At 41.2% G+C, this 25,445-nt stretch overlaps 1 protein-coding gene and 1 pseudogene across 1 annotated transcript; both read right to left on the bottom strand.

Annotated features, from left to right (window-relative positions):
- Positions 1-644: 644 nt before the first annotated feature.
- LOC106399747 lies at positions 645-17,137 on the bottom strand (annotated as a pseudogene).
- Positions 17,138-19,003: 1,866 nt separating this feature from the next.
- LOC106399746 (probable xyloglucan endotransglucosylase/hydrolase protein 25) lies at positions 19,004-20,767 on the bottom strand. Its single transcript, XM_013840205.3, has 3 exons — positions 20,407-20,767; positions 19,828-20,021; positions 19,004-19,603 (listed from the first exon to the last, which is right to left on the bottom strand). Exons 1-3 carry the CDS (start codon positions 20,683-20,685, stop codon positions 19,222-19,224), a joined length of 855 nt encoding a protein of 284 aa, XP_013695659.2. The 5' UTR covers positions 20,686-20,767; the 3' UTR covers positions 19,004-19,221.
- Positions 20,768-25,445: the final 4,678 nt, after the last annotated feature.

Consider the following 25,445-nt stretch of genomic DNA (forward strand, 5'->3'; position numbering starts at 1 on the left):
GAATATTAAATTAAGTTTGGTTTACATAAATCCAGATTTCCGTCAACAAATCTGCCACAACATAAATTAAAACGTCTGCCACCATATAAAATATAAAGTCTACCAACACTTTTAAGCCGGACACATAACTCAGCCATAAGAAAATAAGTCGAACAAAAAAAATAAGTCGGTACATAAGAAAATAAGTTGACCACAAAAATCTACCATTTATAACAAATCTGCTACCTCAGTCGCCGGACATATCTTTAAAAGTCTGTTATCTATTTAAATCGGATAATTAACTCTGTCGTGAAAACAAATCTGACGTTTCTTAAAAAGTCTGACACCAATATAACAGTAGATTTCTTTTTCTATAAAGATTTTATAAATAAACTTATTATTTGATAGATTTATTTTTTTGAAAATAAATCTGCCAACGAAAAATTGGTAAGGACACTTTGGTAATGATTTTTTTTTAACTATGGGTACGGGCAGTTTCGTCCAGAAAATTTTTATAACAATTTTCAATAAATATGAGTCATTCTAGTAATAACACAATTAATTTGTATCATTTTAGTAAATTTCCCTAAAAAATATTATAATGAAGTTATGTAAAATTTAATAATTCTTTTAGGAATGGACAAAAAAAATACATATGAAATAAGTAATGACTTATATTTTAATAGTATAGATGAATGAATTACTAACTAAACAAAAGGTGTTTTGAATACAGTTTAATTTTATTTGTATGCATATAATTATTAGATGTCATCTTAATCTGTATGAAATATATTAAAGATAGATTTTATTTTTCGGTTAATGTTTAATTTTCTATTAGTGTTATTATTTAAGTCATAATCTTTTATTATTAAAACCAATTTAAAATACTTATCATCTCTTTCACGTCGAAATCGATACATTGAATCTTGATAGCTTTGGTTGACATGTGACTGAAGAGATGAGTGTCACCGTCCAAACACAATGCAGTCTTATAAACTTTGTTAGTTAGCAATCTTGTCCATCATTTACTACAGACCAACAAGTTTTCTTGAACTCCTTTGTTATCATCTCGTTTTTATCAATTTTCGTTTTATTTTGCTTGTTCTATAAATACCGATTTAAGAGTTTTTGACATAATTAACTAAGAGCAACCTTATTAAAAGATTTTAGTTTTGGAGTTCTAAAAGTATATATATAATTGTGGAACTCTAAATTTTACAAGAAACATAATCCAAAATATCTAAAAACAGATACTTTGGGTTAAGTTTTCCATAAAATTTAAAACTCCTCAATTATATATATATATATATATATATAATACTTTTAGAACCCCTAAACTAAATCCTCTCATTCGAGATGCTCTAACAGGTGTGTTCGAAAGGTGTCACATCAATCTAAATCTTTTTATTAGATACACCATGATAGATTCCAAGTTATGAATGAAAAAGTACTTCAACTGCAATGATTATATCTGAATTTTTAAACCATAAAAGCTTTATTAGTTTAAATCGTAAACGTATAATTCAAGAAATTAATCAATCTAACAGATGGAATATGATAAAATATACTAGAACTATTTGATGAACAACCTTTTTAGCAATAGCATCTGCCGCTTGGTTCCTTTCCCGATTCACATAATCCAACGAGCTTTCCGGTAGAAGTTGTATCCAATGTCGAATTTCACATAGAAGGTTTCCTAAGTCCACATGGTCCTTTACTTGATTAACAATTGTACAGATTGTCCCCTTCAAACCACACCCTGCGCCATCCACGTATCCAAATTTGCTGAAGAGCTAAAAAAAACCCAAAGCTTCTCATTCTAACGATGTCTAACGATGATAATACCTGATATATGATCAATCAGACGCCAAAAGTTCTATCGGTTATGTATGTGAGTTTGAAAAGGAATATGTAGTTGAAGTACCAGTGACATGTAAAGTCGATTTTTTTTTGAACAAACATGTAAAGTCGATTTTTTTTTGAACAAATATGTAAAGTCGATTTTTTTAGTTGAATTAGCTAACATGGACTTACTATACATTCTAAGAAAAAATCAAGTTCTTGAATTTTCTGTATTAAATATAGTATTCTAATTTTTCGAACATGCAAAGTGATTAGAAGTTAAATAATATCATTTTAGTTTATAAGTATAAAATTGAACGGTTAATCACGAAAACAAATTTGTGTTTATTTGTGTGTTAAAAAGCCCAAGGCCCATGTGAAGGAAAAATAACAGAGAAATGTGATCCTCTAATTTGTTCTTAGTGCATAGAGTTCCGTAATTAGCTCTGTTTTCATAACAGAATACTCTGTTTATGCCCTATGTTATGAAAGTATGTTTCTTTCCTCAATTCTCAGGTTGGTCTGGTACTCTGGTTAAATGTCACGATATAAAAAACCAACAGTTTAATCATATTAATGAAATTATTACAGATGAGCCCAAGTATAATCAATTACCCAATAAGGGAAACAAATAGAAACTCAAAAGAATAACAGGATCAAATCAACAAAACATGAGATCAAATTAGAAGGAAAGAAAGAAACAAACTGCAACATGCTTGAATTTGCTCGGACACACAATCAGCCAAGGTTGCATTCCGTGGGTAGACCTTGAGGGAACCTCTTGTAATCAGTACAATAGTTATAGATCATGTAATCATCTTGCACCCACTTCATTTGTCCAACCTGATTGGGGTTAAGTGTAGTCCACATCCACGAGTTGCTATTCGCATTGCACGTAACCCAGTTCCACACTGAAGTCCGGCTACAACAGTCCACATAATTGAAGCTCATGTAGAAAGCGCTGAATGGTGCGTTAGTCCAATCCATCTTGACTCGACCACCCTGTGTAGCCCAATCATCAGCCTCCCATAGACTTGAGTAGATCTTCATTGGCTGGCTCTTCGGGTAAGCCACACCGTGAGCCTCGTTGTTCTTGAACACCCGGATCGGGATTCCATCCACAAGAAAGCTTTAGAGATATCAAGAAAATCAAGAACCGTCATGTATCAGATCAAGCTTCTAAAGGACGATGTAAAAGAACATCGGGTTGAACCACATTACTTACATGATGTTGAGAGGGTTCCAAAGGACGGTGTAAGTGTGAAAATCCGCGGTGGGATCGAACCAGAGATAGAACTGCATTTCACGGTTACCTTTACCTCCGGTGAACACATTGGTATGGAGAACATAAGGCTGTCCTGTAACATTACCCAAGAACTCGAAGTCTATCTCATCCCATGTCTCGCCTTTAGAGGAAAGCTGTGAAAACATTATCCTTAATATCAAAATCATACAATCAGTGCCAAAAAATTTAAACGTAAAAAGGAGATAAATGTTGATTTTTACGTACGGAGTAAGCAGTAACTGTTCCGGCTGAGTTTCCAGCGACAAGTTTCATCTTCATATCAATCTTTCCGAATAAATACTCTTTCTTGGATTGAAAACCTGAACCAGAGATCTTGTCGAGAGTGCATGTCAAGAGCTGTCCAGACTCAAATATCTTGGCACGACCATTACCCCATGGGATGTGGGATGTCGAAGTTGTCGTAGAAACTTCCGGTGGATACGTGATGTAGCATACATTGCTATCCCAAAATGCTTTGGTTTTCTAGTTTCCTTTTCCATAGTTATGTTAGTTTCTTTTTTCTGTTTTTAATTAGGTTTCGTTTGTCCTTATCCCTAGCAGCTTTAGGACTTTTGCTTTGCTATATATAGTGATCTCTTGGATTTGTGAGAGACACCTTTGATTTGATATTAATATAAACTTAGAGTTTGGTTTTAAGCCACTCTTGATCCTTAGTTTCTTGGCATTCTTTGAGAATTCAACAGATTTTAAGAAAGCTTAGTTAACGGGCATTCGCATAATTCAACGTTATCTTCGCGTTATCGGTTACTAACAGTTACTTCCGCTCCGTCATTTGGTATCAGAGACCTTTGATTACGATTCTAATCGTGATTATCGATCTTCGGTTTCAATGGCTCCGCGTCCTAATGAATGGACACAGATGCAACAGTTTCTCGAAGATTTTCAAGAAAACTTTCAAGATAATATGCGACGAACAATGGCTGATGCAATTCAGACCGGAGTTCAAGCAGGAGTTCAAGCCGCCCTTGCAGCAAACGCAGCCAATGCAGCAGACGCAGCAAACGCACGGCCACAACAGCACCAAAACCGTCGTCACAATACGGTGTTTGAAGACGACAATGATGATTCCGAAGAAGATAACCCTTTCGGAGACAACATCAACAATCGACGCCAGCAGCATGATTGAGATCATACCCCAGACACGCCGAGAATACCCGTTGGACATCAGGTTTAAAACTCGATATCCCAGAGTTTCATGGTAGTTCTCAGCCGAAAGAGCTTCTCGACTGGTTCGTAACAGTCGATGAGTTGTTAGAATTCAAAGAAGTACCAGTCAACAAGCAAGTTCCTTTAGTTACTACTCGGGTTCGCGGTCACGCCGCGTCCTGGTGGAACCAAGTTAAGCTGTCTCGTTCTCGACGCGGGAAAGATAAAATAACTGCATGGGACAAGCTCAAGAAACATATGCGGAAAACGTTCATCCCATATAACTTTGAGCATCTTTTGTTACAGAAATTTCATAACATAAAACAAGGACCACGTTCTGTCGAAGACTAATCTAACGAGTTCTACCAGATGCTCACACGAGTGGATATCAATGACTCCGAAGACCAGTTAGTAGCCCGATTTATAGCAGGGTTGCAACCCCAGCTTCAGAACATGCTCCACCAATTCGACCCGGGCTCTGTCGCTGAAGCACGTCAATGAGCTTTGTTAGTGGAACAGCAAACCCGTCTCAGCGCCAATCAGTGGTCCGGTAATACCAAAACGCGCAACACAACGACCACTACAGATGATTCAAAAACGTCCACAGGTCGGGATACAACAACAGATCCTCGTCCGAATGAAACCGTGGAACCATGACCTTCTCGTCCCAACGCTCTCCGTTGCTTCACCTGTGGCGAACGAGGTCATATTCAGTCGGCTTGCCTTCGTAAAGGACGTCGTGGATTACTTGCGAATGAAAAAGAAATAACTGGGGATCCAGTTTATGACACAGAAGACGGTCAATTCGACGACGTGGAGGAAGAAGAAGTCTCCGGCGACACGGGAACTTTCCTAATGAAACGACGAAATTGTCTAGCTCCAAAGACAACCGAAGCATGGCAAAGAACAACCTTGTTCAGCTCGACTTGTACGGTGAAAGGTAAAGTATGTCGCTTCGTCATCGACTCGGGCTGTTCTGCGAACGCCGTCTCCGAAGAAGCAGTCCGCGAGCTCGCCCTCACCACTGAAAACCACCCCCACCCATATCGCCTTATATGGATGAAAACTGGCACCGAGGTTTATGTTTCGAAGAGAACCCTTATATCATTGTCCATTGGCTCTTTCTATAAAGACACAATTTGTTGTGATATCGCCCCAATGGACGTTTCTCATATCATCCTTGGGCGCCCATGGCAATACGATCGAAAGGTTATTCACAACGGTAAGACTAACACGAAATCTTTCATGTTTGAAGGCCGGAGGATCACGCTGCTACCGTCCCCTGCGTGCCGCCTAAGGAACTAAACCCGTCTAAACCAAACCTGATCATCGTTTCCAAATCACAATTCAACGAAGTGCTGCGCGATACTTCTCAGATATTTGCTTTAGTCGCAATAGAGACAGAAAAAGCTGTGTCACTACCAATTCCTGCAGAATTTCTACCTATCATCGAAGAGTTTCACGAACTCTTCCCGGACGAACTCCCTGCGGGATTACCACCACTTCGGGATATTCAGCACCATATTGATCTTGTACCTAATGCAGTTCTACCTAATCGCGCACAGTACCGTATGAGCCCCGAAGAACATGAGGAACTATGGAGACAAGTCGAAGCCTTGTTGCTTAAAGGTTACGTGCGCGAAAGTATGAGCCCCTGCGCAGTGCCTGCCCTACTTATTCCAAAGAAGGATCGATCATGGCATATGTGTGTGGACAGTAGAGCAATCAACAAGATCACTACACGATATCGATTCCCGATTCCCCGCTTGGACGATCTACTTGACCAAATCGGAAAAGCTTCGATCTTTACCAAATTGGATCTTAAAAGTGGATATCACCAAATTCGGTTCAGACCGGGGGATGAATGGAAAACTGTTTTCAAGACGCGTGAAGAATTAAAACAATTCACGACTTGCTAGCGGATGGGCACCATCGGCCAAAGGTTGTGCCCTTTTGGCCACTTGCATCCCATCGCCCCTTTCTGATTGGGTTTGGGGTCGGTCACAAGCCCAACCCACGCCCCAAGCCTTCTAGACTTAGCCCACGGCCTTGTCCAAAGACCCAACAGTCCATGGCCTCATGGCTGGACCTCACAGCCCACCACTGACCTGGACTCGGTCCATCGGCCCGAAACCCGAGCAGTCTGTCTAGCTGAGATGAGCTGACCCCCAGCTGCTTCAGCTGAGTGAGCTAGTAGTCCAGCTAGTGGAGCTAACTTAGTAGTGGTTGAGCTGGAGTGAACTTGGCCTAGCTCCGATGAGCTGGTCGAGCTTCTCGCAAACTCCTTCCAGCTACTGTCTTGCTCGTCCTAGCTGTCTCTTTGCTCTTATAAGGTTAAGTCTAAGTTTCCTTATGTTCTTAACCTTCTTTCTTGGCCATGGAACGCCTGCCTTCATGTCTTAAGACTGGCTAGTACGTTTCCTCGATCCATGGCCATCCCAACGATCCTATTCAGGATCGGGGATGCGACAAGTCTCCCCCACTTGCAAGGGATTCGTCCTCGAATCCGAATCAAGTGCATCCTCGTCCATGAACTGATTGAACCACTAAGGATAGTCGGCTTTCATTCTAGCCTCGGTCTCCCAAGTGATTTCCTCACGTCCACTACAATCCCAAACGATCTTGACCATCTGTATTGTTTTCTTTCTCATTGCTTTTTCCATCCTATCTAAGATTCGAACCGACCTTGTTTCTAAGGTCAAGTTCGTACCCAGATCAGAAGGAATTTCTGGTACAATGACATCTTGATCCGTTCGACATTTCTTGAGTTGGGAGACATGGAACACGTTGTGGAATGCATCCATTGCTGTCGGCAAATCCAACTTGTATGCCACCTTACCAACCCGTTCAATAATCTTGAATGGACCTAAGTATCTCGGGTCGAGTTTCCTTCTCCCGGAAATTCTCACCCGTCCCTTGAAGGTTATCATCTTGAGGTATACCAAGTCATCGACCGCGAACTCCAGATCCTTTCTCCTTTTGTCTGCGTAGTTCTTGGCTCGATCTTGTGCCTCTTTCATCTTTTCCTTCAAGAATTTTATCTTTTCAGTTGTGTCTTCGACTATCTCTGGACCAATCATGCTACGCTCCCCCACTTGGGTCCAGCATAACGGGGTCCTGCACGGCCGTCCATACAGAGCTTCATATGGCGACATGCCAATGCTCCTATGGAAGCTATTGTTGTAAGAAAATTCCACTAAGGGTAAATGTCTTTCCCAGGAGTCACCCCAGTCCAAGACACATGCTCGCAACATATCTTCCAATGTCTGGATCGTCCGTTCAGATTGTCCATCCGTTTGTGGGTGATAGGCAGTACTCATGTTCACTCTAGTTCCTAAAGCCTTTTGGAAAGCTCTCCAGAAATAAGATGTGAACCTTGGGTCCCTATCTGATACAATGCTTGCCGGAACACCATGCAGTCGGACGATTTCGTCTATGTACTTGCGTACGATCTGATCGACCCCGTCCGTTTTCTGGATGGCCAGAAAGTATGCTGATTTGGTTAGGCGATCCACCACAACCCAAACCGCGTCTTTCTTATTCCTGGTGGTAGGGAAGCCAGTCACAAAATCCATTGTGATGTGGTCCCATTTCCATTCTGGAATAGGCAAGTTTTGTAGTAAGCCACTAGGCACTTGATGTTCTGCTTTAATGAGTTGGCAAGTGGAACACTTCGCCACCCATTCGGCAACATCTGCCTTCATACGGATCCAATGATAGAACTTCTTAAGGTTTTGATACATCTTGGTAGCACCAGGATGAACCGAGAACCTAGACTTGTGAGCTTCGCTCATAATCTCTTCCTTAAGACTTCTATCATTAGGAACACTGATCCGACCATTGACTAGGATGGTACCATCCTTCGCAGTCTGGTACTCCGTCCTGTCATTTTGAGCAACCTTCTGGAGGTTCTCGTCCTGACCTTGGGCTAAACGAATTCGAGTAAACAGGTCGGCTTGGTTAACCGCCTCCAACCCTAATGATTCGGTCGCCTTGGCCAGCACGTTCAGCCGTAGAGCTCGGACCATACCGTCTAGGTCGTCCGCCTCTCGTTCAGCCGATACATCAACCCTTCTCCGGCTCAAAGCGTCTGCTACCATATTAGCTTTTCCCGGGTAATAAGTGATGTCTAGATCGTAGTCAGCTACGAATTCCATCCACCTCCTCTGCCGTAAGTTTAACTCAGGCTGGGTGAAAATATACTTCAGACTTTTATGGTCCGTAAGTATCTGAACTTTGGCACCATACAAGTATGAGCGCCAAATCTTTAAGGCGAATACTACCGCAGCCATTTCTAGATCATGGGTGGGGTAGTTTCCCTCATGTTTTCTCAACTGCCTGGACGCGTAGGCGATGACCTTCCCATGCTGGGTCAATACGCAACCTAGTCCAGTGATGGACGCGTCCGTATAAACCACATATGGTTGATCAGCCTCCGGAAGAACCAGGACGGGAGCGCTAGTCAACATGTCTTTAAGTGCGGAGAAACATCCCTCACACTCTTCAGACCATGTGAACTTGACGTCCTTCCCAGTCAACCGTGTCATAGGCTGAGCCAAGCTTGCAAATCCTTTCACAAACTTTCTATAGTAACCTGCCAGCCCTAGGAAGCTCCTGACTTCCGTGGCACTGCGTGGTCGGGGCCAATCCTTGATTGCCCTGATCTTCTCTGGATCCACTGAGATGCCTTGGTCGGACACAATATGGCCGAAGAACCCAATACTCTTCTGCCAAAAACTGCATTTACTGAGTTTAGCATAAAGTTTGTGTTCTCGTAATCGTTCCAGCACGGCTCTCAAGTGTTTCCGATGAGATTCCTCATCCTTAGAATAAATTAGGATATCATCAATGAAGATGATCACAAACTCATCCAAGAAATCTCGGAACACGCTGTTCATCATTTTCATGAATGCAGCAGGTGCATTGGTCAGACCGAACGGCATCACTACGAACTCGTAATGACCGTACCTGGTCCTAAATGCCGTCTTCCTAATATCATTTGGCTCCAAAGGAATCTGATGATACCCTGAGGCCAAATCGATCTTCGAAAACCACTTGGCTCCTTTGAGTTGATCCAACAGCTCGTCTATCCTGGGCAACGGGTACTTGTTTTTCACAGTAACCCTGTTCAACCCCCGATAGTCGATGCACAGACGCATGCTACCATCCTTCTTTTTCACAAAGAGGACTGGTGCACCCCAAGGGGAGCTACTTGGCCGTATGAACCCCTTGTCCAGCAATTCTTCTAATTGCTTCTTTAGCTCGGCCATCTCGGCTGGAGCCATTCGATACGGACTCTTGGACAGCGGAGCTGTCCCTGGCTCTAGTTCAATCGTAAATGGATCCAACCTATCAGGGGGGACACCCTGTGGCGACTGGAACACATCTGGGAACTTCGACACCAACGAGTCCCTGAAAGGTCTTTCAGACAGACAGAACTGCCCGGCTCTGTAGTTGTAATTGTAGCCAAAAAGGACTGACAACCCTGTTCCAGCATCCGAATCGCTCGAACTGCTGAAACCACCACTTTCTCTTGAGCCGGACACATACATTGGTACTGGATCGGTTGAAGCCCAGTCTCCAATTGCACACGACCTCTATGGCAATCGAGAGTGGCCCGATACTTTCCCAACCAGTCCATACCTAGGATCACTTCATGATTCTTTAGGTGGACACAGACCAAATTCACAGGGAATATCTTTCCCTGAATTGACACTGGGATATTTGACACGAGACCTAGTGAGTTCATGGCTTGCCCTCCAGCTGCCCTCACTATCCCAAAATTATCTCCAGCGTCCAGACATAACAGACCCTTTCAGACCAGTCCCGGACTCACAAAACTATGCGTAGCCCCTGTGTCGAAAAGTACGTGGGTTTCCACACCACCAACCATGAGGGTTCCTATCAGAGACCCCCATCAGAATCCCCTAGACATTCTAGGTTCCAGACCAAGCATTTCTACTTGAATGTAAAAAGATAAATTTAGAAATTACCAGAGATTGAATCAAACGATCTAGATGCGCCTTCGTCGCGGGACAGCTCATACACCCTTGGTGTTGTGGTCGGCCTGTTCTGGGTCGACTTGCCTGTGTCTCCACGACCCTTCCCTTGTCCTCCTTGCAGCTTAGGACAGTCCGACTTGTAGTGTCCCGTCTTGCCACATAGGAAGCAAGTCACGGAGCCGCTGCCACTGGACTGGTCTGAGAATCGGTTTGGACGAGTGCAATTTTGAATCGTATGATCCATACTGCCACATCGTACACAAGCCCCCATGGCCTTCCAGCACTCACCGGGATGATTCTTACCGCACTTGGAACATTCAGGTCTGCCCCCAGAGGTCTTACCTCCGTCCACCTGGTCCCACTTTCTCTTCTTATCGTTTGTCTTGCCCGACGGGCCAGGCTGTGGCTTAGCCTTAAGCTTAGCTTCTTCAGCCAAGTTAGACTCCAGCAAAGCCACTCGTTCAACCAGTTCCCCGACAGTGTTGAAGGTGCGGATTGAGCAGTGGGTTTTCAGTTCCTGCCTTAGGCCTCGGATGAACCTACGAACCTGGACTGCCTCGTCCTCCAGCTCCCTTCCAACAAACCGTCTGAGTCGGTTGAACTCCTCTTCGTACTCCCGTACGGATCTGCGACCTTGGACCAAATCTAGAAACTTAGTTTCCAGTCGGTCCCAAGCCTCAGCAGGAAATTATTTGCGGTTGAACTCACCTTCAAACTCCGCAAAACTTTCGAGACTTCCCTTGGTGCGCTTGTCCACTGCAAGCCACCAATTATGTGCGTCCCCTTCTAGGAAGTGAACCGCAATGTCTCTTTTGTAATCCTCTGGACAGCGAGTTGATTGAAAGTTTCGGAGCATCCTACTCCTACACTCGTCTGCCACAATGGGGTCGGTGCTACCTGAGAAATGCTTCGTACCCAATCTGGATAGATGTTGAAGCAGACTCAGATAATCAACCTTTCTTGTAGACTTTTCCGGTGGATCGATCTCGATCACCTCAACCGCGTCCACAGCTGGACCAGTAGCAATAGGTGTAGCCGTAGCTACAGGTGTAGCTTAACCAACTGATGAATTCACTAGTGGCGTGAATAGTTGAGTCATAGCCGCCACCTGGTTACCCATCACCTTCATGGCTTCTATTAAGTCCTTCTTGGACAGTGCCGCGGGCGCATTAGCCGTACCATCGGCCACTTTCTCACGCTGGTCACCATCACGGTTAGCGTTCGAGGATTCCACTTCCTCTTCATCACCTTCCTGATGTTGCTGACCGTCCTGTTGCGTCCCGGTAAGGTTAGCTGGATCAGACGGTAACACACCTCCGGTGTTAGTCTCAACCTGATCGGTTGGTAACTCGAACAGACCAGCTCCGTCCGCAGCCCCTCGACTAGATTGACCAGCCGTTTTCTTACTCCTTCGGGCCTTTCCCGATTTGCTTTTTCCAGCCTAAGGATTCCAAACATTGTTAGTACAAAATATACTCAACATAGACACAACAGAATAATCCATAGACTAAACAATCAAACCTCACCGTGAGACCTAATCAGCTGGCTGCGTGTGTGTGTGGACTACATAACCCAACTATCCTAGAATCAAGCATGCTCTGATACCAACTTGTAAGACCCGTTCCTGGTCTCTCGACCCAACTGGATACGAATGCTTACTTATTAATTTCTTTGCTTGTTCGATTCATCTTAAGCCTTTATTTACTAAGTCATATTCGAATATGAGGTTCATAAACAAACGAACATATAGCACAGCGGAATATAAATGTGTATAAATTGTATTACTTAGAAACATGAGATCCAATACACAACTTCTTAACAGTTTCATAAACAATCACTAGTTCATCCCTAGCATCATCTAACCACACGTTACACAGCCTCTCACTGATCGAGCCTTCACGGCTCCTTGGCTTGACCAGAACCATCCTTAGTTCCTGAAACCACAACCAGATAAGCATTAATCATAACCGAGAGTAGAACTGGACGATTCTACAATGCTTGGCTTGGTTCCTAGAACATAGATAAACCTCAAACAATATAATAATAAAAGAAGTTATGAACCCATCTACCGTATCCTAAGTCATACAAACAACCACCCCTTGACTTAGAATCCGATAGACGGTCCAGAATAGTTAAGCAGAACACACGAACAGGTCCGAATCGTCCCCAAAGACCAATCCGTCTAACCGGAAAGAATCTAGGTGCGACCGGTCCATGAAGTCCGGCTCAATGGCCCCACAGACTTCCTTACCTGATCCGGCCTTGGGCCTGGATCCAAATGGCCGAGTAAGCCTCAAGTCCAAACTGGTAGGCTTAGCAACCGATCGGACCATGCGACTCTTCCTTGGCTTAGACAGACCATGAATCATGTCTTGACTTAGTAAGTCATAGACTGATCCATAAGGATCGGACACAACCTGTCTCAATAGACACCGTTTGGAATATGCACCCCTTCGGTCCTTGGTACCTCTTGGTCCTCGTACCTCTTGATCCTCGTACCTCTTGGTCCTCGTACCTCTTGATGTTCGTAACCCTTGGCAACTTGTACCCTTTGGTTACTTACACCCTTTGGTAACTCACAACCTTTGGTATCTCGTGACCTTTGGTATCTCGTGACCCTTGGTAACTCGTGACCTTTGGCAACTCGTGCCTTTTGGGACATGTCCAACCGTTTATCCCAACCGCCCAGTCCATGGTGCGATTCGAACCATCCGCATAGCCGACCTGTGTCAAGGCTAGCGGTTTGGTTAGGAATGGCCACGTCCTAGGGATGTGTCCCTTGGACTGAACCAACACAACCCTTCGTGTGTAAACAGAAAGAACAGAAAGAGATCGGATAGAACAAGTAAGAGAAGCCGGATGGGACTAGGAACCGACAGAGCCACGGTGCGATTGCATGGACCGTCCGTTCGGTCTGATGGAGCCACGGCCCATCACATACCTTCTGAACCACCTCTGGGTCCTCCACGTTCTTCTCCTTGTCTTGATCTCCCATCTTGGTCGGAGGTTGCTTCACAAACGATCAGAGTCGCCGGAAACCTAACCACCCTAAACTCGGCCTTTCCTTGGCCGGAACTCTCTCTCTCTCTCTCTCTTTCTCTTTCTCTACGTTTTTCTCTGAGTATTTTACTCTGGAATTTGATACTGAAATCAACAGGAGGGCCCCCATATTTATAGAAAACGAGGGGGTAAGTCTTGCCCCACGAACAGGCACGACTTGCTAGCGGATGGGCACCATCGGCCAAAGGTTGTGCCCTTTTGGCCACTTGCATCCCATCGCCCCTTTCTGATTGGGTTTGGGGTCGGTCACAAGCCCAACCCACGCCCCAAGCCTTCTAGACTTAGCCCACGGCATTGTCCAAAGACCCAACAGTCCATGGCCTCATGGCTGGACCTCACAGCCCACCACTGACCCGGGCTCGGTCCATCGGCCCGAAACCCGAGCAGTCTGTCTAGCTGAGATGAGCTGACCCCCAGCTGCTTCAGCTGAGTGAGCTAGTAGTCCAGCTAGTGGGGCTAACTTAGTAGTGGTTGAGCTGGAGTGAACTTGGCCTAGCTCCGATGAGCTGGTCGAGCTTCTCGCAAACTTCTTCCAGCTACTGTCTTGCTCGTCCTAGCTGTCTCTTTGCTCTTACAAGGTTAAGTCTAAGTTTCCTTATGTTCTTAACCTTCTTTCTTGGCCATGGAACGCCTGCCTTCATGTCTTAAGACTGGCTAGTACGTTTCCTCGATCCATGGCCGTCCCAACGATCCTATTCAGGATCGGGGATGTGACATTTACGGCCATTTATTGGGAGGTTTGTAGTCATTTATTTTGACAACATTCTTATCTTCAGCAACACAATGGCGGACCATCTAGAGCATCTCCGCGAGGTGTTACTCGTCCTCCGCAGGGACAAGCTGTTCATCGCCAAACAGAAGTGTGAGTTTGGTACGAACGAGGTTTTGTTTCTCGGTTACGTGGTCTCCGCGGACGGCTTGTGGGTGGATCCACAAAAGGTCGAGGCGGTCGCAAGCTGGCCAACACCAACCACGACCTCTGAAGTTCGTAGCTTCCACGGCTTGACCTCTTTCTATCGGCGATTCATTCACAATTTCAGCTCCATTATGTCGCCAATAACTGACTGCATGAAGAAAGTGTCGTTCTCATGGAACGATGAAGCCTCTGCGGCTTTCACATTGATCAAGAACAAACTTACTACGGCTCCCATCTTAGTATTGTCTAACTTTGACGTTCCATTTGAATTACATTGCGATGCGTCGAAACTTGGGATTGGCGCGGTTTTGAGTCAAGGTGGACGTCATGTGGCGTTCTATAGTGAGAAGTTGGCTGGTGCACGGGCTCGGTACAGCACGTATGATATCGAGTTCTATGCGATAGTTCAATCTATCAAACACTGGCGCCATTATCTGGCACATAAAGATTTCGTCTTGTTCACCGACCATGTGGCGTTAAAATATTTAGGAACGCAGGACAAAATCTCATCGCGACATGCGACTTGGACAGCTTATCTACAACAGTTTACATTCGTCATTAAACATTAATCGGGTAAACTCAATAGAGTTGCAGACGCCCTAAGCCGTCGGCACGCCTTAGTCTCTACACTGCGGGTCTCTGTTACGGGCTTTGAATGTTTCGCTGACCTTTACCCGTCGGATCCGTTCTTCTCGGCCATATTTGCAGACCTTACGGCTGGTGTGCGTTCGGAGTTCTCTCTGGTGGATGGGTTTGTATTTAAAGACAATCTCCTTTGTGTTCCTGACTACAGTTTGCGGCTACATATTATACAAGAACTGCATTGTGAGGGACATGTGGGTCGGGATAGGACGTTGAAACTCCTCACCGATTTTTACTTCTGGCCAACATTACGACGTGATGTGGAGAGATTCGTGACTCGTTCCACGACATGTCAAAAAGGCAAAGGGCAAGCCTCCAATGCTGGCGTTTATTTGCCATTATCGGTGCCGACGCAACCGTGGAGCGACATCAGTATGGACTTTGTCCTTGGCCTACCACGAACCCAACGTGGCAATGATTCAATCTTCGTGGTCGTCGAGAGGTTCTCAAAGATGGCGCATTTTATTCCGTGTAGAAAGACAACGGATGCCGTGCAAATGGCTCAGCTATTCTTTCGCGAGATATATTGGTTGCATGGTCTTCCTATCTCAATTTTTTCCGACCGTGACTCTAGGTTCATCAGCCACTTCTGGCGTTCCCTTTGGAAGTTGTTGAAAACCAGTTTGAATATGAGCTCGGTGTATCATTCTCAGACTGATGGTCAAACAGAGGTCTTCAATCGCAGCTTAGGTAATATGTTGCGGTGTTTGGTTGGTGATAATCTTCGCTCTTGGGATTCTCTTCTTTGTCAAGCGGAGTTCGCTCATAATCATGCCAACAATCGCAGTCTCGGGTTCAGCCCTTTCAAGGTTGTGTATGGTGTCGTCCCCCGGGGGCCCTTAGCGTTAACAACCCTGCCTCAACCGGGGGAGTTTCACGGCCGAGCTATGGAGCTTGTGGACGAGCTAACTGGCATACATGCCAAAGCACATGAGAATTTACAGGGTACAACGATCAAGTACAAACGTGATGCCGATAGAAAGCGTCGAGAGGTCCATTTTCGGGTTGGCGAGTACGTGTGGGCTGTTCTAACCAAGGAACGTTTTCCGGTGGGACAGTATAATAAACTAAAACCTCGCAAGATAGGTCCCGTTGAGATTTTGCAGAGGATCAACGCTAATGCCTATCGTCTTGCTTTACCTTCCCGTGTCAACACCGCCGACGTGTTTAATGTTCGCCATTTGTTCAAGTACGAACCGGATGATGATACTCTGGCGGAATTCGTGGACGACTCCTTCTCAGGAGGGGAGACCTGATGTAGCATACATCGCTATCCCAAAAGGCTTTGGTTTTCTTGTTTCCTTTTCCATAGTTATGTTTGTTTCTTTTTATGTTTTCAATTAGGTTTCGTTTGTCCTTATCCCTAGCAGCTTTAGGACTTTTGCTTTGCTATATATAGTGATCTATTGGATTTGTGAGAGACACCTTTGATTTGATATTAATATAAACTTAGAGTTTTGGTTTTAATCCACTCTTGATCCTTAATTTATGGACATTCTTTGAGAATTCAACAGATTTTAAGAAGGCTTAGTTAACGGACATTCGCAGAATTCAACGTTATCTTCGCGTTATCGGTTACTAACAGTTACTTCCGCTCCCTCAATACGCCTATCAAGAGCAGAAGAGAAGATAACAGCAACGACAGAGACTGTTTGGTCGCAAGAGCTGCCATTTTTAGTGCTCTGTTGTTGTTGTTTCTTAACTAAATGTTTTCAGATGGTTTGAATATGATCGGAGATTGGTGTTTATAAAGAGAGAGTGAGATTCTAGAAAACGAGTGAATTAGAGGTTCGTGGAGTCCCATTATGGACGTGGTAGTCTTACACTAACGATTTTTAATTAATTGTTATATAAATGATTAATTATGTTAGCATATAAACATATACTTTAGTCTTTCAACTTACATATAAAGGATCATTTTGATAATGTTTTTTCGTAAGTTTATCATTCAGCTAAATTTGTTTTTAAGCTTGGTTCCTACGATAAGTTTTGAATAAAAACGTTTTAAAAGATCGGATAGCATTTATAGTTAATTTGTAAAATTAATTAAGCAGAAAATTGAAATATTTGTTTTTGTTTTTGGTAAAATGGGGACCGACAGTTTTCTTTAACAAAAATTGAGAACGGAGACATGTTAGCCACATACATGTAAGAACTGTCACCATATTTATTTAAAGCAGCTACGTGGATTATTCTTCGAGTTTCTCCCATGCTGGGATTAATAATAACTAGACCCTGATCCGCGCGCCAGTACGGGTTTGAATTTTCGGTTTTTGGTTATTTATTTAACTAAATAATGTATTTGTAATATTTGATGTATTATATTCACCAAATAAATAATTTTTTTGGCATCTTAAACCATGTATTTACGATGAATATTCGATATCATATAAAAAATTGAACAAATAGACGTAATTAGAGAATTGTAGACGATATATAAAAACAATGGTTATTAATGTAAAATATGAAGAAGTATTATATTATGACTTAGTATGGCATAAAAAAATATAAATTAGTTATACATGTTTAAAGAAAATAAAATGATTTTTAAACTTCTATGAAAAATTTAACATATAAAAAAGGGCGATGAATTAGTCATCAAATTGTAAATAATTTCATAATTTTATTAATAATAAATTATTTATAGTATTTGTTTTTTGTCAAGATAATTATTAAATGTCCATAACATTAATACGTTAAAAGACCATATTATGAAAGCCCATGTTGTAACTGTTTTTTTCGGGAAGTGTAACAAAAAAAAATTACATTTAACTCTTCGTTTTGTTTAAGTTTGTGTCGGTAAAAGATTAAAAAAAATCTCTCTATCTTTTTCAATGTTCAATTTGAAGCTTATTATGCGGAAATCATACGCAAATATAGGCAATTTGTTGGAATCTCTATATCTTTATATTCTTATAAATTTTAAATTTATTGTTTTCTTTTCTGCAAGCAAATCAATTACCGACGTAATAGATCAATTGGTTGGAATCAAATCTATTCTTATAATTAGTGTAATTATGATTACAATTTCTATATTTAATAGGTATATTAAATATATTCTGTTTTGATTAATAGAAGATATTGGATTTTGAGTTTGTATTTATTGATTTGATTTTTTTTATAAAGCTTAGAAAATCAATGAGATGATTGATTGGTTGATACATCCTATAAAGAAAACGAAAACTATAGGTGGTTTGAATATTGTACATCGATCGATGCATGATGTAAGTTGACTATATAAAACTTGAACATGATCATTTCAAACTAAAGTATAGGTAGGTTATATGCATTTGTTATATTGTAGTTAATATATTTTAAATATTACATAAGTCAAGTGATTCACGTTTTCGTAAAAATAAAATTCAAGTTCATTATTGGGCCGTACTCGTACGTAATAAGCTACGTTAAATATGGGGTGTGACTGGTGACCAAGAGAATGAAGAGGAACACTATGTTCCTTAACATTCTTTAAACTTTTTACCGTTCATGAGGAATATGTTTTCATTTTCATTCCTCTTCATTCCTTTATTTGTAGAGAATTATAGAACAAATCAATTCCTCATTAATTTTGATAAGGAACCATCATTCCTCATCATTCCTAAAATTTTATTCCTACTCATTTTTTTCCTATTCGTTCCTATTGTTCCCATGATGGTTACCAGTCACACCCATGATGTATTTTTAGGTTCATTTAATGACATTAAGTTTAAATTTAATTAAGGAAAACTCATTAATTTAACTGGAAAAGACAAGTATTAAAATAATTAGGTTTATTTAATAACATTAAGTTTAAATTTGATTAAGGAAAACTCATTAATTTAACTGAAAAAGACAATCATTAAAATATGTAGTTTAATTTAAGTCTCAGTGGCGAAAGTGTAAATAAGTTAGAAAACTTAGAGGTATTTTTTAATGGGTACTTCTTTTTTAATAATAGAGATTAAAAGAAAAGTACTCAGAATCTACATTTTCAGGTCGATAAATTTCAGTCAATCATAGTTAAAAAGTTCAAAACACTAATATTTTTATTATGGAATGAAAAACAAGATTCGGGTAAGATTTACCGTTTATACATGTCTTTAGCTTCAAAATATGGTCAACACATATCCAAAATAAACATTGAATACACTTAGATGATTGTAATATGTAAATGAAACAATAAAAACAAAACCGATAACTCGCTCTCAACGATAGCTTGTAGCTTAGTGGTTTTCCTAATTCTGTCATTGTGCTATCAAACCGAAAAGATGAATACATACACAGAAAAAGAAAACACGTCACAATACATACATTCGAAGTACCATCAATTAACTATACAAGCCGTGAAGCTAGTGAATACCACACTCCTTAGGAAATCCTTGAGGAAACCTCTTGGAATCCGTACAATAGTTATAAACCATGAACTTCCTCTGCACTACCCTCATATTATTTTCCGCCGTTAGATCAAACCTATGAGACAACCATCTTGGTGAACCGGCTGGGCAAGATGGTTTTCCAGTGTGCGAGACACATGCGTCCGCTCTAAAGTTTCTGTAAGAAGCGGTGAATGGCGCCTTGGACCAGTCGGTCTTAACAAGCCCTCCTCTCGTAGCCCACTGGTCCGCGTTCCAGAGACTCGAGTAGAGCCTCATTGGCTGCATTTTTGGATATGGAATTCTCCTATGTTCTAGGTTCTTGAATTGTCTTATCGGAATTCCATCAACCAAGAAACTGCATCAAAATATATAATAAACTCAAAATTTTAATTCAAACTACAAGTACGTCGAAAATATAATGGGCCGGCCGATTATGAATAAGCTCATATGCAAAGTGGGTTAAATGGGATAAGCCTAATTTTGTCAGAAACAAAAAAGAACTGAACCAGTTGGTCCACAGACACTCCACAACATAAAATTCTAGGTAAAATGGTTTGGGGAAAATATATTTATACTTACACGATGTGATGATGGTTCCATAGAACAGAGTAAGTGTGAAAATCAGCCGTTGGATCGAACCAGAGATGAAATTGTTGTTCTCTATCACCTTTGCCTTTAGTATACACATTTGTATGCATCACATACGGATCACCAGTTAGATTACCAAGAAACTCGAAATCTATCTCGTCCCACGTATCACCTTTGGACTTCAGCTGCAGCAATTAATAAGGGACCGTTAAAAATCCCATGTTAAAAAGTCTAAAAGACCTAATAAAGTAAATAAAGAACATCAACCACCATATGTCATAAGGTAAATAAAGAACATCAACAACCACCATAAGGTAGATAAAGAACATCAACCAAAAAAAACACCATATGACATGGTAACATCGTATAAATATATAATTATGATCAGGCCTGCCACAAGGTTCCAGAGCAAATGCAAATGCATTAGGATATCACGATTTTACACGACAATTTTAATTGTATATAGCGCATTAAGAAAATTTTATATGAAAAAGGCACAAAATTTTATTTGAGTTAATGGCATTATGAAATTTTTTAAAATGTCAAATTATGATATTATGTAACACTAACATAGTAGGTAGTGACGGTTCCGGCAGAGTTTCCAGGGACGAGTTTGATCTGCATATCTATTTTTCCGAACAAATACTCTTTCTTGGATTGGAATCCAGATCCGGAGGCTCTATCGAGAGAAAGAGTGAGAAGCTCTCCATTGTTTAGGACTTTCCCACGACCACCACCCCAAGTGATATCGAAGTCTCTGTCGAAAGTTCCTGCATAAACCGGAGAGAAGAAGGTTGTGGTCAAAGCGGTGAGTAATATAGATAAGATCAAAGTGGAATGACGGTCCATGCTTGTGTGTCAGTAAGATTGAGAAGTGAAATCATTCATTGGGACCGTGTGTGTAGGGGTGGGTTTTATACAAGGGAGGCCAGTCTTGGTTTTATACAAGGGAGGCCAGTCTTAGTATTTTTGGAGTTTGGTTCGCCGTTTGTGACTCTTGTTTTGTTTAATATGTGAACATCTGGTTGTTGTGAAGCAAGCATGTGCTTAGTTTTGCCTCATGCTACGTGTACTGCTTTTTGGTTTCGGTAATAAGTCTTGTCTGACCAGAGTTCTGGTCAGTTTTCGATATAGTGAAATGAAACATTGATATTTGATCCTGAATCTATATTATATAACATTGGGCTTTAAAAAGTACTTTTCCAAATTACTAAAATTGAATCAACATTGCCGGTTTATGGAGCTTTTGTTACTTGGTTTTGAGGAGTGTCCTCGTTGTTATAGGAAAAATGGTTTTATGGTTGTTAGCCGAGAATATTCTTTTTCTTTTTGCTACGAGTATAAATAAGATTCCCGTTAAACACCTCTCATACGTTTCTCTTGATGCTTGATATACCTGTTAGTCGGAGAGTATTACCGCCTTTTTATGTTGGTTTCATTTGGGCATTTGCTTCCCCTGCCACTACAAGAAAATAGGAGGATTCTGATGGCCGAAATCGTCAGAAATTCGTCGGAATAGACCGATTCCGACGAATTTCCGACGATCCTATCCGTCGGTATCGTTTTGTCGGAAAAAAAAATTCGTCGGAATTTCGTCAGAACTTCCGACGACTTTCTGACGAATACCGAGAAACGTCATTCTGACGAACTTCCGACGATATTACGATGCGGACACACGAGACCAGAGTTCATCGGAAAAACTATATACCGACGGAGAACGTTCCTCGGACAATTCCGACAGAGTGAATTCCTCGGTATATTCCGACGAATTATCAGCGTCGGAATATACCGACGGACATTGGTTCGTCGGAATATACCGACGGATATTGGTTCGTCGGTATATTCCGACGGATATTGGTTCGTCGGTATATTCCGACGGATATTGGTTCGCCGGTATATTCCGACGGATATTGGTTCGCCGGTATATTCCGACGGATGTTGGTTCGTCGGTATATTCCAAGGAACCGTTGTCCGTCGGTATATTCCGACGCCTAGAATTCGGGAATATACCAATTTTAAAAACGAATTAATTTTGCATTTTTATATATTTTTTTATATTAAAAATTAATTAATAAATTAAAAAAAAAATCAGAAATTTAAAACTAATAATATTATAGAATTTAAATTCATACAAACCGAAATAGGAAAAAAACATTCAGAAAGTTTAAAATTCATACAAACCGAAATAGAAAAAAAACATTCATAAAGTTTTAAAAAGCCGAAAAAACTAAGAAGAACTCGAAGACATCAAACGATCTAGCTTCTGCATTATCTCGGTGTTGAACTTCTTCTGGGATGCCAACTCAGCAAGGATAGTGGCATTCTCCGAACGGATAGTGGCATTCTCAGAAAGGATAGTGGTGTTCTGCTCCTCCAATGCCCCAATCCGTTCATCTTTGTCATGTAGCTCCTCGAGAATCATGGGATCGGCATACGGAGCTTGCGAAGAAGTTGCCGGATACGAAGAAGCACGGCGGGCCAACCCAACTAAACGGCCTCCTTTCCTTTTAGGAACCGCCTACAAAAATATTTAAAGTTAGTAAATAGGGACAAGTTAGTAATCGACATTATAAAAAAAATATATATTAATAAAAAAAATTACCTTTTCAACCATCTCATTTATTTGCAATAGAGACAAGTTGGTTGAAGCTCGCGTAGAATCGCCGTCATCAGAGAGAGGCTGAGATTGAGATACTATTTCAGCTTCCACCAAATCAACGACAGCTTTGATCACGGGGTCCTGAATTTGACCCGTCGTCTTGTTAGTGTGAGCCACCTTAATGAGTTGGAGACGATCAACGGGATTACCGTCATTTGCTTCGATCTAAAAAAACCGCCATTATTAGCCAAGGAATATATAAAATATTTATTTAAAAAATATAAAGATAAATAATAAAAAAAAAATTACAAGTTCATCCTCCTTAGTAGACATAGAGCAAGCGCCGAGGTTGTGCACATACATACATTTCCCGCCACGATCGCTCTTCCGGTTCTTGGAGTTTCTAGAAGACGTCTCTGCAGTTTCTTCCTTCTCCCAATGAGCTATCAACTGCTCCCACACCGTCCCGTCGATGAACCGTGGCCTCTTGTTCTTCTGCCAAACTGTCTTCCACGCGTTTATCTGCTTCGTATAAGAGTACATGGCCTTTTCGTTGAATTTCTTACGGACTGTTTCCGTGAGATCGGAGTGCCAGTTGAACTCTTGCTACAAAACAAACATAATTTAATAAGTAAATATATTTAAAAAAAAATGTAAAAACTTTAAAAAAATGAAGAGTTACTATACCGCAAACTGACGAAACCACAACTCTCGTTCGTCGAAAGGGATCACACTCCACTTTGAATATCCAAAACGGAGCATGGAGTACATCATCTGGTTGATGCTCCTGCTCTGCTAATGCCATTTTTCGACTTGGTGAACCTTTAAAAAAAATACAAGTTAGCAAGTTAATTAATGGAAAAAAACATAATGGTACAAATAAAAAAAATACTAACCAAGTGCTATGTCCTCGTCGTGGGTTGGGTTGGAGAACCGGGAGATGCTCTCGACCTGGTTGTTGAACCAATAGTTCAACTGGCATGACCCCCGGATCCTGTTGAGCAGCAGCGCGAGGGGCAGCGGAAGCTGGAGCGGGAATATATGCGGGAACCGAGTTTTGTTCATGAGATGATCCCGATGCACGGGAACTGCTCCCCGAACTACGTCGAATATGGGCTGCGGGGCGGGGTTCATCGTCGGCCCTAAAAAAAATTAATACATCAAAAATCTTTTCAAATCATTTCTATTTTTAATGTTTTCATTTATATATTTACAAAAGGTTTTATAAACGTTTTCACGCGGTTTGGTTCTCCCGGGCAAATTGGATTTCCGACGGAATGTGTCCGTCAGTATATTCCGACGGAATGTGTCCGTCAGTATATTCCGACGGAATGTGTCCGTCAGTATATTCCGACGGAATGTGTCCGTCAGTATAATCCGACGGAATTCCAACGACTTAGTGTTTAGGGTGTTGATTTCAAGTTTCTAAATGCAAAATCCATATCTTTGATAAGATATATAGTATTTGCATAAAGATTTAACAATAAAAATATTTTTATAACACGATTTTACACAACAACATTTTTTGTAATGTAAGATTATATGAATATGATTGTATAAGTATATGAGTGAGTGTTAAGATGAGATGTTATGAAAACAATGATATGCATACATAAATATTTTAATGAGTTGTTATATTTGAACGGTTGTGATCTAATACTATACTAAACACTTATTATGTGTTATTTTCATAGTTTTGGCATCTAAATTTATAGATTTTTATGATTGAAATTTTTTAGAAACACATGTCGTCGGTAATTCGTCGGAATATACCGACGATATTCCGACGAACTTGTCTAGTTCGTCGGAATGTCATCGGTATATACCGACGAAATACCGACGACCATTCCAAACTTCAACGAAACCCTTGGTCGTCGCTATGTCGTCGGTATATTGGGAGGGATTTCCGACGGACCAATAAAAAAAAAAAATTAATCAGAATCTTCTGAATCTTCATCAAACTCTCCAACCTCGGCTTCTGGCTCCGAATGTACAACAGCATCATGTCCAAACACAGTCAAATTCTCAACAAGTTGAACATTTTCCAAATCTTCAACTGCCTGGACGTTGCTGGTAGACTCTGGTTGCAAAGGTTCATAATCATCAGAAGTTCCATCTACTCGTCCTCTTGGGTTGATTTGCGTTACAGTAACCCATGGATCGTCTCTGTACGTCACCCGAGGGTAACTGATGTAGCACACCTATACATATCAATTATACAAGTATTAGTAAAATATATAACATTAATTAATTATATTGGTAAACAATTATGAATAGATTGACATACCTGATCAGCTTGCGAACCAAGAATGAAGGGATCATAATATTGAAGTTTCCGCCGCGAATGAACTGATGTAACACCAAACGCATCAATCTTCACTCCTCTATCTGGGATGGTGTCATACCAATCACAATAGAATACTACACAACGCAATCCAACCATTCCAGGAAATTGGATTTCCAATATTTCTTTTATGTTGCCGTAGTAGACATCGTCACCGGAAGAAGATGAAACACCAGCATCATATGTTGTCTTAGAATGACCTTTCCTTGTGAATGCATATCCTCGCGTACAAAATTTAGGATATGATTTGACCACATAGTTTGGTTCATGCACAAATTCGCGTATCCAATCATCGAACACAAGACCTCTGGCCAAACCATCATTCATCTATAAATTAAAAACATATATGATTGAAAAGTTAATTAGTTTATATTAAATTTAAACTAATCATTTGCATAGGGTAATATGATATATGACTCACATAACTACGAAGCCACGCAGCAAATCTGTTATCTCTAAGTTGTTGAAGCTCATCTTCTGTTGCATGTCTGTGAGTCATACGCAACTCCGCCATATATACACTATAGACAAAAATATTATCAATATGAAACAAATTTATTGAATATTAATCTAACAATAAATGAATAAATATTTTTACCTCTCATATTGTAGAACATCTTCACAGTTGGTGAGCAAATATGTTTGCAAATGAGCGTGCTCAGTGTC

This window comes from Brassica napus, chromosome C9 (genome assembly GCF_020379485.1).
Source record: "Brassica napus cultivar Da-Ae chromosome C9, Da-Ae, whole genome shotgun sequence".
NCBI classification, from domain to species: Eukaryota; Viridiplantae; Streptophyta; class Magnoliopsida; order Brassicales; family Brassicaceae; genus Brassica; species Brassica napus.